General features: G+C 34.2%; 1 protein-coding gene across 1 annotated transcript; it reads left to right on the forward strand.

Annotated features, from left to right (window-relative positions):
• The first annotated feature begins 323 nt into the window (after window positions 1–323).
• On the forward strand, window positions 324–11,012 carry LOC123261635 (fatty acid synthase). The gene is made up of 8 exons (XM_044723330.1): window positions 324–736; window positions 882–1,132; window positions 1,194–1,425; window positions 2,264–2,976; window positions 4,034–5,930; window positions 6,836–10,101; window positions 10,171–10,425; window positions 10,510–11,012. Exons 1-8 carry the CDS (start codon window positions 541–543, stop codon window positions 10,942–10,944), a joined length of 7,245 nt encoding a protein of 2,414 aa, XP_044579265.1. The 5' UTR covers window positions 324–540; the 3' UTR covers window positions 10,945–11,012.
• The last annotated feature ends 1,845 nt before the right edge of the window (window positions 11,013–12,857 follow it).

Raw genomic sequence — 12,857 nt, forward strand, 5'->3', positions numbered from 1 at the left:
AATTTATTGAGCAATAGATTAAATTATCTATCTATCGCTCATTAATTGACTCAATAAAATGAATCATTAGACATAAGTAGTTTTGTAAATTTACAAATTTGTTGAATGTATAATACCCATAAATTAAAGTTTGATTTTACAATGTTAAATGCTAATAAATTATATGCACAGAGCTCCAAAGGTTACTTATAAATTAAATAAACATATTTAAATAATTTAGTGTAAATCAAACAATCCTGTTGACCTGTAACTACCAAGTGGGAGCAACCGCTGTTATAAAAACCCAACCACCTCTTTCTTCTTCACAATCTCAAGTCACCCTTTGTGCAATATTAGCCAGTTCTTTTGGAAGGATCACCGATTTTTATTCCAATAATAATCATACCCATCAGAACACATCCTTATCCTTATTTCAAATAAATTAATGTGAAATAAAAAAGTGACACTTAATTTAAAATTTTTTTAATAGTGATTTGAGTGTCAGAGACACAAGTGTTTTTTTTTCTTCAGTGAAATTTGTTTTATCTAACAAACAAAAAAATGAAAGATAAAAACCCACCAGAGAGCTCAATGAGCTTCGACCCTTGCTCTCAACGCATGATGGATTCCGGTGAAGAAATCGTAATCTCTGGCATCGCCGGAAGATTTCCGGAGTCTGATAATATGCAGCATTTTCAAGAAAATTTGTTTAATAAAGTTGATCTTGTTACTGATGATGACCGTCGTTGGAAATTAGGTGAGTAAATTGTTACTTACAATTATATTATATTATAATTATGATATAATCAAATTATATTCTTCATATATAGAATAATTATATTATACATAATTATATAACTATAAATTATATTCTTCACTTTTTAATTATCTAAATTTTACAGATCACCCTGAAATTCCGCAACGTACTGGAAAAATAAACAACGTGGGTAAATTTGACGCTTTATTTTTCGGAGTTCATTTCAAGCAGGCTCATACCATGGATCCGATGTGCAGAATGTTGATGGAGCATGCTTTTGAAGCAATTGTCGACGCTGGTGTCAATCCAAGGCACCTGCGTGGTACTAAAACGGGTGTTTTCATCGGCGCTTGCTTTTCAGAGTCTGAAAAAACTTGGTTTTATGAAAAACTTCAGGTAATTTTGGTAAATAATAAATATAATTGAATTCAATTTAATAATTTATATTTTCTACCAGGTGAATGGATTTGGAATAACTGGATGCAGTAGAGCTATGCTTGCCAACCGTATGTCTTACTGGTTAGGAGTGACTGGTCCGAGTTACACCGTCGATTCTGCTTGCAGTTCGAGTCTCTTTGCAATGGAACATGCTTACAGGGCGATTCGGAATGGACAGTGTGACGCTGCTCTTGTTGGAGGAGCTAATTTGTGTCTTCATCCTTATGTATCTCTTCAATTTTCTCGTCTTGGTAAGATACTTTGTTGTCAAACAGAAGTTAGCTGAGATTTGTCTTTTTTTTTTATTTTTACAACAAATAAATTATTGCTAAGAAAATATTTAAAAAAAAAATTACAACAATGATTTTTTATGAAACTGAAGTTAGTAGACATCTGTAATTTTTTGGACTTTTACAACAAATAAATTACATCTAAGAATTATAACAATAATTTTTTGACATCTACAAGTAGAATTTTTCATAATAATTTTTTTGTTGAATAAAATCCTAAAAATCATCACATGACAGTTAACTTCAGTATCAAAATTTTTTTAACAATTCTATGAGTAGAATTTTTTGTAAGAAATTATTTTTTGAAAAAAATTCTAGAAATCATCATATGTCCCTTCATTTCAGCATCATTGCTACAAAAATGAATTTAGCAGATATTTGATCATTTTTGTAAAAAATAAATTATGGAAAAAAATTGACATGAAGAAATTTTAAAAAATTAAGAATGCAATTTTCTAAAAATAATTTTTTGGAATAAATTTGTTTGCTAAATAAAATTAAAAATGGTCGAGTGATTGTTAACTTTAATTTCATATCATTACTTTGTTACTAACTTAAGAAAAAAAAAAAAACAGACATATATTCTTCATGAAAATTAAATTAGAATACATCTAATAATTTTTATGATTTTTTTTATAAAAAAAAATTATTGAAAAAAAAATAAAAATTTCACATGTAGAAGATTTAAAAAACTACAAGTGCAGTTTTTAAAAAATATTTTTTTAGCGTTCTTCAATTTTTGAAAAAAAAAAAAAAATTATAATTATTCTTCAAATTGATTATAAAAAAAATTCTATAGGTGTCCTGTCAGCGGATGGTCGTTGCAAATCATTTGATGCAGATGCCAACGGTTACACTCGAAGTGAAACTGTCAGTATAGCTTTCTTGCAGAAAGCTAAAGACGCTAAACGTATTTACGCAACAATAATTCACGGGAAAACCAACTGCGATGGATTCAAAGAGCAAGGGATTACTTTTCCGTCAAGCGCTATGCAGAGCGTGCTTCTCCACGACTTTTACGAAGAATGTAAAATCCCACCGAGCATCGTCAATTACATAGAAGCTCACGGAACTGGCACCAAAGTCGGTGATCCAGAGGAAGTTAATGCGATCGACATTGTTTTTTGTCCCGGGCGCACAGAGCCGCTGAGAATTGGATCCATAAAGTCTAACTTAGGACACGCTGAGCCAGCAAGTGGAATGTGTTCCATCGCTAAAGTTGTGATTGCCAATGAAACGGGAATCATACCTCCGAATCTCCATTATAATCGACCGCGTGAAGGAGTGAAAGCTCTGGAGGAAGGCAGAGTCAAAGTAATAACAGATCCAACACCCTGGGAAGGCGGATATGTAGGCGTGAGTTCCTTTGGTTTTGGTGGAGCCAATGCTCATATTTTACTTAAATCAAATCCTATTGATAAAATCAACGAAGGTGCTCCTAATGACGATTTGCCGAGGCTGGTTGTCGTTTCTGGCCGAACTGAAGAAGCTATTGAAGCTCTACTTAATGATGTGAGTACTTATAATAATTATTAAATACTAGCAACCTTGCAGTCACTATGTGACTGCCGTGACTTGTGAACTATAAATAATAAAATTTTGATTTATTAAAAAATGAATTTTGTTAAATTGCACTGTAATTTTTTAAATATTGACGTTTTTAAAGATATAAGCTCATCCCGATGTTACACTCATCAAGAGCTTTCATTTGAGTACCCACATGCATTTTGATATATTTTTCATATATACATATATGTAATATATATAAATATATAAAATATATGAAAAATTGATGTGGGTACTCAAATGAAAGGTCTCGATGAGTGTAACATCGGGATGAGCTTATATCTTTAAAAATATCATTAGACGACAAGATTCAACGTAATTTCTTAACTATTAACGTTTTTAAAAATATAAGCTCATCCCGATGTTACACTCATCAAGAGCTTTCATTTGAGTACCCACATGCATTTTGATATATTTTTCATATATACATATATGTAATATATATAAATATATAAAATATATGAAAAATTGATGTGGGTACTCAAATGAAAGGTCTCGATGAGTGTATCATCGGGATGAGCTTATATCTTTAAAAATATCATTAGATAACAAGATTAAATGTCATTTCTTAATTATTGACGTTTTTAAAGATATAAGCTCATCCCGATGTTCCACTCATCAAGAGCTTTCATTTGAGTACTTACATGCATTTTGATATATTTTTCATATATATATATATATATATATATATATATATATATATATATAAATATATGAAAAAATGATGTGGGTACTAAAATGAAAGGTCTCGATGAGTGTAACATCGGAATGAGCTTATATCTTTAAAAATGTCAATAGTTCACGAGATACAAGGTCATTTCTTAATTATGTATCTAGAGATAGAACATTCTCGAATGCAGCCTAAATACTTATCATCATAAATTAACTATTGGTGAGAATTATAAGAAACCTTGAAAAAGGACAACTTTTCAACAATTCAAGAATTTTTATCTTGCTAACTTTTCTAGTGTAGTAATTAAAATAATCTTCCTTTTTCTTTTAGGTCGAAAGCAGACCAATTGACGTCGAATACGTCCGACTTCTTCAAGACGTCTACACGGAAGACATTCCTGGGCATTTATATAGAGGCTACACAATACTAAGCCGCCATACTACCAAAGAAAACCGCATCAGAGACATCGAGCACTACCCAGGTGCTAAACGACCCATCTGGTTCGTCTTCTCAGGCATGGGGTCTCAGTGGCCTGGTATGGGAACAGCGCTTCTCCGGTTTCCAGTTTTCGCTCAAGCAATTAAAAAATGCGACGCTGTATTAAAACCCCGCGGGGTTGATATCTACGACATTCTAACGAATCCAAACAAATCAACCTTCGACAATATCCTAAACTCTTTTGTGGGAATCGCTGCTGTCCAGATAGGCCTCGTAGATCTTCTCACTTCTCTCGGCATCGTTCCTGATCGTATAATCGGCCACTCCGTAGGAGAGCTCGGTTGTGCTTACGCCGACGGCTGCTTCACCGCCGAGCAAATGGTCCTGGCTGCTTATTCTCGTGGCTTAGCTTCAATTGAGACCAAGACTATCTTCGGATCAATGGCAGCTGTAGGACTGGGCTACGAAGACGTCAAGGATCTCTGTCCTCCAGACATCGAGGTCGCTTGCCACAACGGACCCGAGAGCTCGACCATCAGTGGACCCGCGGAGTCAATGAAAGCCTTCGTAGCCAAGCTCCAAGCGAACAAAATCTTTGCTCGAGAAGTTCCTTGCAGCAACATCGCGTATCACAGCCGCTACATCGCCGAAGCTGGGCCCAAGTTGCTGAAATATTTGAAGGAAGTCATCCCCGACCCTAAACCCAGGAGTCCCAAGTGGCTGAGCACCTCGGTGCCACGCAGTCAATGGACTACGCCTCAAGCTCGCTTGTCTTCAGCTGAATACCACACCAACAATCTTTTGAACGCTGTTTTGTTTGAAGAAACCGCTAATTTAATTCCCAAAGACGCGGTTACAATTGAAATTGCTCCTCACGGGTTGCTCCAGGCTATTTTGAGGAGATCTTTGAGTCCCAGCGTTACTAATATTCCTCTTACTCAACGCGGTCACAAGGACAACGTTGAAGTTTTCCTCCAGGCGATAGGAAAAATCTACGACGTTGGTTATCTTCCGCAGATCGCTAATCTTTATCCGGATATTAAATTCCCAGTTTCTCGAGGAACTCCGATGATTTCACCGCTGATAAAATGGGAACACTCTGACGACTGGTACGTGACGTCTTACAGAATGCAGGAGAAGATAACTTCAGGAGAAAGAACGGTTGAAGTGACTTTGAGCGATGAAGACTATGAGTACATGTCGGGTCATGTTATTGACGGAAGAAATTTGCTACCTGCTACTGGATACCTGGCACTTGTTTGGGAAACAATTGGGATGATGAAAGGAGAATTGTATACTGAAGTTTCTGTAATTTTTGATGATGTTAAATTTCTTCGAGCTACGACTATCCCCAAGGAGGGAATTGTTGAAATTACTCTGATGATCCAGAAGGGTACTGGCAGGTTTGAGGTTGTTGAAGGAGGTGCTGCTGTTGTTACTGGGTATGTTCATTACACTAACAAGCCGGCGCTTGCTAAGCTGAATCCACCCCCTCCAGAAGATGATGAAAAAGAAGAAATGACTGCTAAGGATGTTTATAAGGAACTTAGGTTGAGAGGGTATCATTACAGTGGGTCTTTTAGAGGGATTAAGAGCGCTTCAACAAGCGGAATGAGGGGGAAAATAGCCTGGATAAATAATTGGGTCGCTTTTATGGACAATATGCTGCAGATGCAAATACTTGAAATGGACTCACGGGGATTGTTTGTTCCTACGAGTATTCAGAAGCTTGTTATTGATACCAAGACGCATTTAAATCAAATTCGGGCTATGCCGGATGATGTTAAAGGTTTGATAATAAATTTTATTATTTTTTAATCACTAAAATTTTTCGTCCTAACATTCTTTTCCGATGGGTATTGTACTAGTGTGACATCAAAATTGCAACTTTAGATTAAAATTCCGAAGACTATGTTTGCTTTTATAGATCCTTTATGTCTTTTTTTATTAATAAGATAAGATATTTATTTATTTATTTATAAACAACCAAACCCAACAGCCGTAGCTATTAACAGGGTTAATAATCTTTACAAGTAATTGTTCTTAAAATTGTTTTTGTGATGACAAGATAACTAAAAAAAAATTAAATACATATTCGGATTGCATTAATCCCTTTATAATTACTCGAGTAGGTAAACATAAAAATTAAATAAGTAAATATTAATAAACTTTTAAAGGAAAATTTTCTTGGTGAGGTGAGAAGGAAAGGAATAAGAATTCAGAAAATTTTTACACTCTTTTAGTAGGAAGTAGCCAATTAGGTTCTTTAATTTTGCAGTAAAAAAAATTATTTTTCATGTTTTTTTTTTTTTCATTCTTATTATTGTCTATATAATTAATAGAATAAGGAAATTTTTTATATGATAAAATGGGTTTTTTTAAGTTTTATTTGGTATTTTCAAAAAGATCTTGATTTAAATTGTTGCTTTTTCACAATTTTAAATATTTGTTAGTGATAGTAAATTTTTTGTCAGGTTTTTGAAGAAGTTTAAATTTAAAGTTTAAAAAATTTACTATCTTATTTTACATTATATATTTTATAATATATATAGTTTGAGATTGATTTTCTTTAAGAAAGAAATGACTATTATATAATTCCTATTGAATTTTTTTAAAATTTATTCTTCATTAATTTAATTTAATTAAGTTTTCAATGTTTAAATTTGTTGGTGATTAATAATTATTCTTTTGCAGAGTTTCCGGTCTATAGAAACAAAACTTTAGGTTTGATAGTAGCAGGAGGAGTAGAGATCCGTGGTCTGAAAGCCAGCGTAATATCAAGAAGAAAACCCGCTGGTGAACCAGTCCTTGAGTCATATCAATTCATCGCTCATCGAGATCGCGCCGAGATGTCTCTCCAACAAGTCATACGTGCAGCAGTTCATCTAGCTTTGGAAAACCACCAAGGAATAAAAGTTAAAACATTAGAAAGTTTGGAAGCAAATGAAAAATACCCAGTTGAAGATTTGTTCACCCCAATTTTTCAAGAAGTACTCGGGGATATTCCTCTTATTCAAGCGGATTTAAATATTCTTACAGAAAATTCATTCGAAGAAGACAAACTGCCCCAAAATATAAATGTTACTGAAGCGAAAAAATTGCCACCGGATGCCAATGCTATGATTTTGACTGGTCGTGATCTTTTGAGTACAGAAAAAGCCAATTCTCTTTCTCAGCTGTTATTTTCTCTTAAAGACGGTGGGTTTATTTTAACCCTTGAATCTAGTAAGAGTAGTGACTTCTCCACTGCTGCTAAGCGACACTATCTGGATATTCTTGTAGAAAAAGTCGTCGGTAGTTCTCTATGTTTACTTTTGCGGAAACAAGACAAGCTGCCGAAGAAATCAATAATTGTAACCATTGACAGCAATTCATTCAATTGGATCGATGAATTGAAGTTAATTCTTGAGAGAGAAAAAGAAGGAGAGCTGAGTCACAGCCGCGTAATTTTGGTAAGCGAAAAAAGCTTTGAAAGCGGACTTTTGGGATTGGTTAATTGTTTAAGAAAGGAGCCAGGCGGTGAAATAATCCGGGGTGTTTTAATTCAAGACGAAAAAGCCCCAGACTTTTCTCTATCTTTGCCACTTTACGCGAATCAAATGAAACTAGACCTTGCCCTGAATGTTCTCCGACCAAACAACACTTGGGGCTCTTACCGACACCTTCAACTTCCAGCAGTAGTTCCTCGGCCCGTTCATCACGCCTGGGGTAACCAGCTCGTAAGAGGAGACATGAGTTCATTCCAGTGGCTCGAAGGACCTATCCAACCTGGCTTCGAACATCCTGATCTTGTCGACGTCGTTTACTCGGCAATTAATTTCCGGGATATTATGCTGGCCACTGGTAAGCTCGCTGCAGAAATAGTCGCGACCAACCGGGCTTTAGAAGAGTGCTGTATCGGTTTTGAGTACAGCGGTATAGATCGATGTGGAAAAAAAGTAATGGGAATAATTCCATCACGAGCTCTTACAAACAAAATTGTTATCGATCGGAACCTCTCGTGGTACGTTCCTAATGGTTGGACGCTTGAAGACGCAGCTACAGTCCCTTGTGTCTATGCTACTGTCTACATTGCTCTGTATACCTTCGGTAAGATGAAGAAAGGCCACAAAATTTTGATCCACTCTGGATCCGGAGGAACTGGACAAGCAGCCATTACTCTGGCGTTAAATGAAGGCTGTGAAGTTTTCACGACTGTTGGTACTCCTGAAAAGCGGAAGTTTATTCGGGATAATTTCCCGCAAATTCCGGAAGATCATATTGGAAATTCACGTGATACTAGTTTTGAAACAATGATTTTGGAAAGAACAAATGGACGTGGTGTTGATATTGTTTTAAATTCGCTGGCTGATGATAAGCTTCAGGCATCGCTACGGTGTCTAGGAAACTGTGGTCAGTTCTTGGAGATAGGAAAGTTTGATATGGTCAATAACACGCCGATTGGTATGGCAATGTTCTTGAAAGAGATCAGTTTCCATGGAGTACTTTTGGATCCTGTATTTAACGCTTCTGTAGAACGTAAGAGAAAACTGAGAGATTTCCTGCAGAAAGGATTAGACAGCGGTATTATAAAGCCTTTAACGCGAACTGTCTTTCCGAAAGAGAAGCTAGAAGCTGCTTACCGTTATATGGCCGCTGGTAAACACATTGGCAAAGTTATAGTAAAGGTACTTGATGAAAATGACCTTCAAAATACATTAATACCTGGATTGCCTCGTTATCATTGCTTTGAAAATCGTAGTTACATTATTTTTGGAGGTCTGGGCGGATTTGGACTGGAGTTGGCTGACTGGCTGGTACTTCGTGGTGCTCGTAATCTCGTTCTTACTTCACGTTCTGGTCTGAAAAATGGTTATCAACGCATGCGAGTACGTTTGTGGGAATCGTATGGAGTTAAAGTAGAAATAGTAGCTGGAAAAAATCCCGCGAATCATCAAGAGTGTGAAGACATATTGAAACTGGCTGAAAATCTAGCTCCAGTTGATGGAATCTTTAATCTCGCAGTCGTTTTGAAAGACAGTTTGATTGAGAACCAAACGCGTGATACTTTCAAGGAGTCTTTCACAGCCAAAGCTTGGACAACTAAAGTCTTGGATAAAGTTTCAAGAATTGTCTGCCCAAAACTTCGACACTTTGTTGTCTTCTCATCAGTCTCTTGCGGGCGTGGTAATGCTGGGCAATCGAACTACGGAATGTCAAACTCTGTAATGGAGAGAATCTGCGAGAAGCGAGTCGCTGAAGGCCTTCCAGCTCTGGCGGTCCAGTGGGGAGCTGTTGGAGACGTTGGACTAGTTGCTGATATGCAAGAAGACAATAAAGAACTGGTGATCGGTGGTACTTTGCAGCAAAGAATAACCTCATGTTTGCAAGAACTGAATTACTTCCTCATGCAAAGCCATCCCATAGTTTCCAGTATGGTTGTTGCTGAAAAACGAGCTGGTGGAGCTGGAGCTCTTAATATTGTTGATACAGTACTTAATATCATGGGTGTAAAGGATTTGAAAACTATCAGCCATCATACGTCTCTCGCGGAACTTGGTATGGATTCAATGATGGCCGTTGAAATAAAACAATCGTTAGAGCGAGAGTTTGAAGTATATCTTACGGCTCAAGACATTCGAGGCCTTAACTTTGCAAAGTTGTTAGAAATGAACTCGAAAGATCTCGAGAAGAAAGCCAAGAATCAATCAGCTCCTCGAGATACTGAAATTCTTACAGGGATGAAATTATTCATACGATTACTAGGAGAAGATGTTGAGCTTTCGGAAACTTGCGTGAAATTACCGACCAAAGAAGAAGCCGGAAGAAATGAAGTATTCCTTATTCCTGGAATTGAAGGGTTTGGATCTGTTTTCTACAATCTTGCAAGTAAAATTAAATCCCCTGCGACTTGCTTGCAATTGCATAACTCCAGCACTGAATATATTTCCATCTTTGATATGGCAAAACAATTATTACCAGTAAGTTTTTATTGTTATTAGCTTATTTATGCAAGATAACCTTTATAAATTGTAATGAAATTTTTTCAGCACGTTTTAAAAAGAAATAATGGTCGAAGAACATTTGTAATCGCAGCATATTCATTTGGATCTACAGTAGCAATTGAATTAGCCAGATTACTAGAAGCTGAAGGATTCATTGGTAGGCTGGTACTTATTGATGGTTCTCCTGAGCTCATGAAAGCCATTAAAGATCAACAGCTATCCGCATCCAGCGATGAAGAACTAGCAACAAATGTTCTCGTGGGTATCATGGATTTATTCGCGCCTTCAATCAGCGGAGAGGTAGCACACTTTCTTCTTATCTACACAAAAATCTTACTTAAAATTTTTTTTTCTTCAGTAAAACTAATTCTAAAATTATTTTAGCTCTTCATGGAATTACAAAAGTGTAAATCTCTGGAGGAAAAATTAGATGCATTTGTCCAACGGATACCAGATGAATTATTGACTGTATCTCGGGAAGAGCAGCGTAATATTTGTGCAGGGGTTTATAACCGATTGATTGCTCTGCAAAATTACGATACCTCAAACCTGGCGCCTTTACGTTCTCCAATTATACTTCTAAAACCATCAATGCCAACTCTTAAATCCGTCAACGCAGATTATGGTCTTAGTAGTGTTACTCGTGAAAACGTCGAAATTCACGTCGTAGGTGGTAATCATGTAACGATATTAGATGAAGCTAAAATTGCAACAGCAATCAACGGTGAACCTCTGGAAGATGCAGACGCTTTCAAAGCTAAAATTATGGAAGACGGAAAAATCCTAGCTCCTATTACAGACGCTCATTACAATAGATAAATATCTTAATGATTAAATAGTTTAATTCATTCAATTAGTTACAATTAGTTCATTAATCGTTTTATAATTTTAGTTTATAATTTATAAAGTAATACTTGTACTTCTTTAATATTAATAAAAAATAATCCTATCACAAATATTTAGAAAAGCATCATTATGTAATGATTTTTTGTCAAAATATTAATTGTATATATACATAGAGCCAATAATTTGTTTTTCAGTAATTATAATTTGAATAAAATGACTTTTTATATTAAATTTCATCTTTACCAATTATTTCTTTCCAATCATAAATTAGGACTTAAATAAAATAATTTCAAGCTTAATAATCTGAAATATCTTTAACATATTCATGTTCTTTCTTCAAACAAAAAAGAAATATAAGAAATGGATTTCTTCTGAAATTTCTGAATCATATTTGGCGGCTTCAATTTTCTAAACTTTCCAGCAAGCTAAAAAGAAATTTAGAGTCTATTCCAGTCTGTAGGAAATGAGAAACTACATTCAGTCAAAAATTGCTCATATATTTAATAAATTTCATTAAACTTTGCTATATTAATTGAACTATATAGGGTAAAGGAGTCCATTAGTGGCGGGGATCCCATTACTGACACTTTCTTTGATTTTAGTACTTATTCAATTAATGAAATCATTAATTTTTATAATGAATATATTATTTCTAATCTTTAAGAGCTATAGATAAAAAAAATTTTTTATTTTTTTATTGAAAGAAAAAGTGCCACTAATAGGGCTTAGAGGTGTCACTAATGAAGTCTTTTACCTTATTGGTTCTAGATTTTTATGAATATAAATTATTAAATTAATGTAATTGTTTAGTATTAATAAATAAATAAATTAAAATATCCACAAAAATTGTCTAACTTCATTTTAGAGAATCTTCTATTTTTATGAAAAAAAACAATTCAAAATTTATTATCACTTTAAAAAACCATTTAATATCATTATTATCTAATAGAGATATAATATTTAGGTTTGAATCATTCAAATAATTTATAATTGGATTATTGCTACATTAAAATGTTACTACATCAAAATAGACGCATTTGTCCAAAGGATACCAGATGAGTTCTTGAATGTATCTCGCGAAGAGCATCGTAATATTTGTGCTTCGATCTAAAACCGCTTGATTGCAATGCAAAATTATGAGACGTCAAACCTGGCGCTTTTACGTTCGTCAATTATACTTCTGAAGCCATCGAAGCCTACTCTGAAATCTATCAGTGAAGATTACGATCTCGGTAGCATTACTCGCAAGAATGTAGAAGTTCGCGTGGTTGAGGGTAATCATATAACGATACTAGATGAACCTATTGTCGCTACAGCAATTAATGGCGAAGCGCTTGAAGAAACAGAAGTTTTTCATAAAGCTAAATTTATGGAAGATAGCGCAATTTCTGCGGCGAAGATAAATACACTGCACAGTAGAGTTTAATTATTATTAATTAATTAATTATTATTAATTAATTATAATTAATAATTAATTAATTATTAATGATTAATTATTAATTAATTATTAATTAATTATTAATAATTAATTAATAATTAATACTAATTAATTATTATTAATTAATTATTAAAAATTAATTAATAAGTTTTATTGTAATTACTTAAGTATCATCGGAAAAATTGTATTAGTTACATAGTATGTTTTTAAATTAATTATTTACTTGATAAATAATAAATAATTAATTATCAATACATGCGTAATAAAATATAAGAAGTTGTAAGAAAACAAAAATAAATTATGTTTATATATAACTCATTTTACAATAACAAATAATTGATAATAATGCAAAATTATTGGCGTAATATCCGGCAACTTTTGACTTTGTTATTGCAAAGAAGAATATTCAATTAGATTTTTCGGGTGTATTTAATTTACTTTCAGCGCG

Source organism: Cotesia glomerata, linkage group LG3, assembly GCF_020080835.1.
Source record: "Cotesia glomerata isolate CgM1 linkage group LG3, MPM_Cglom_v2.3, whole genome shotgun sequence".
Classification (NCBI taxonomy): Eukaryota; Metazoa; Arthropoda; class Insecta; order Hymenoptera; family Braconidae; genus Cotesia; species Cotesia glomerata.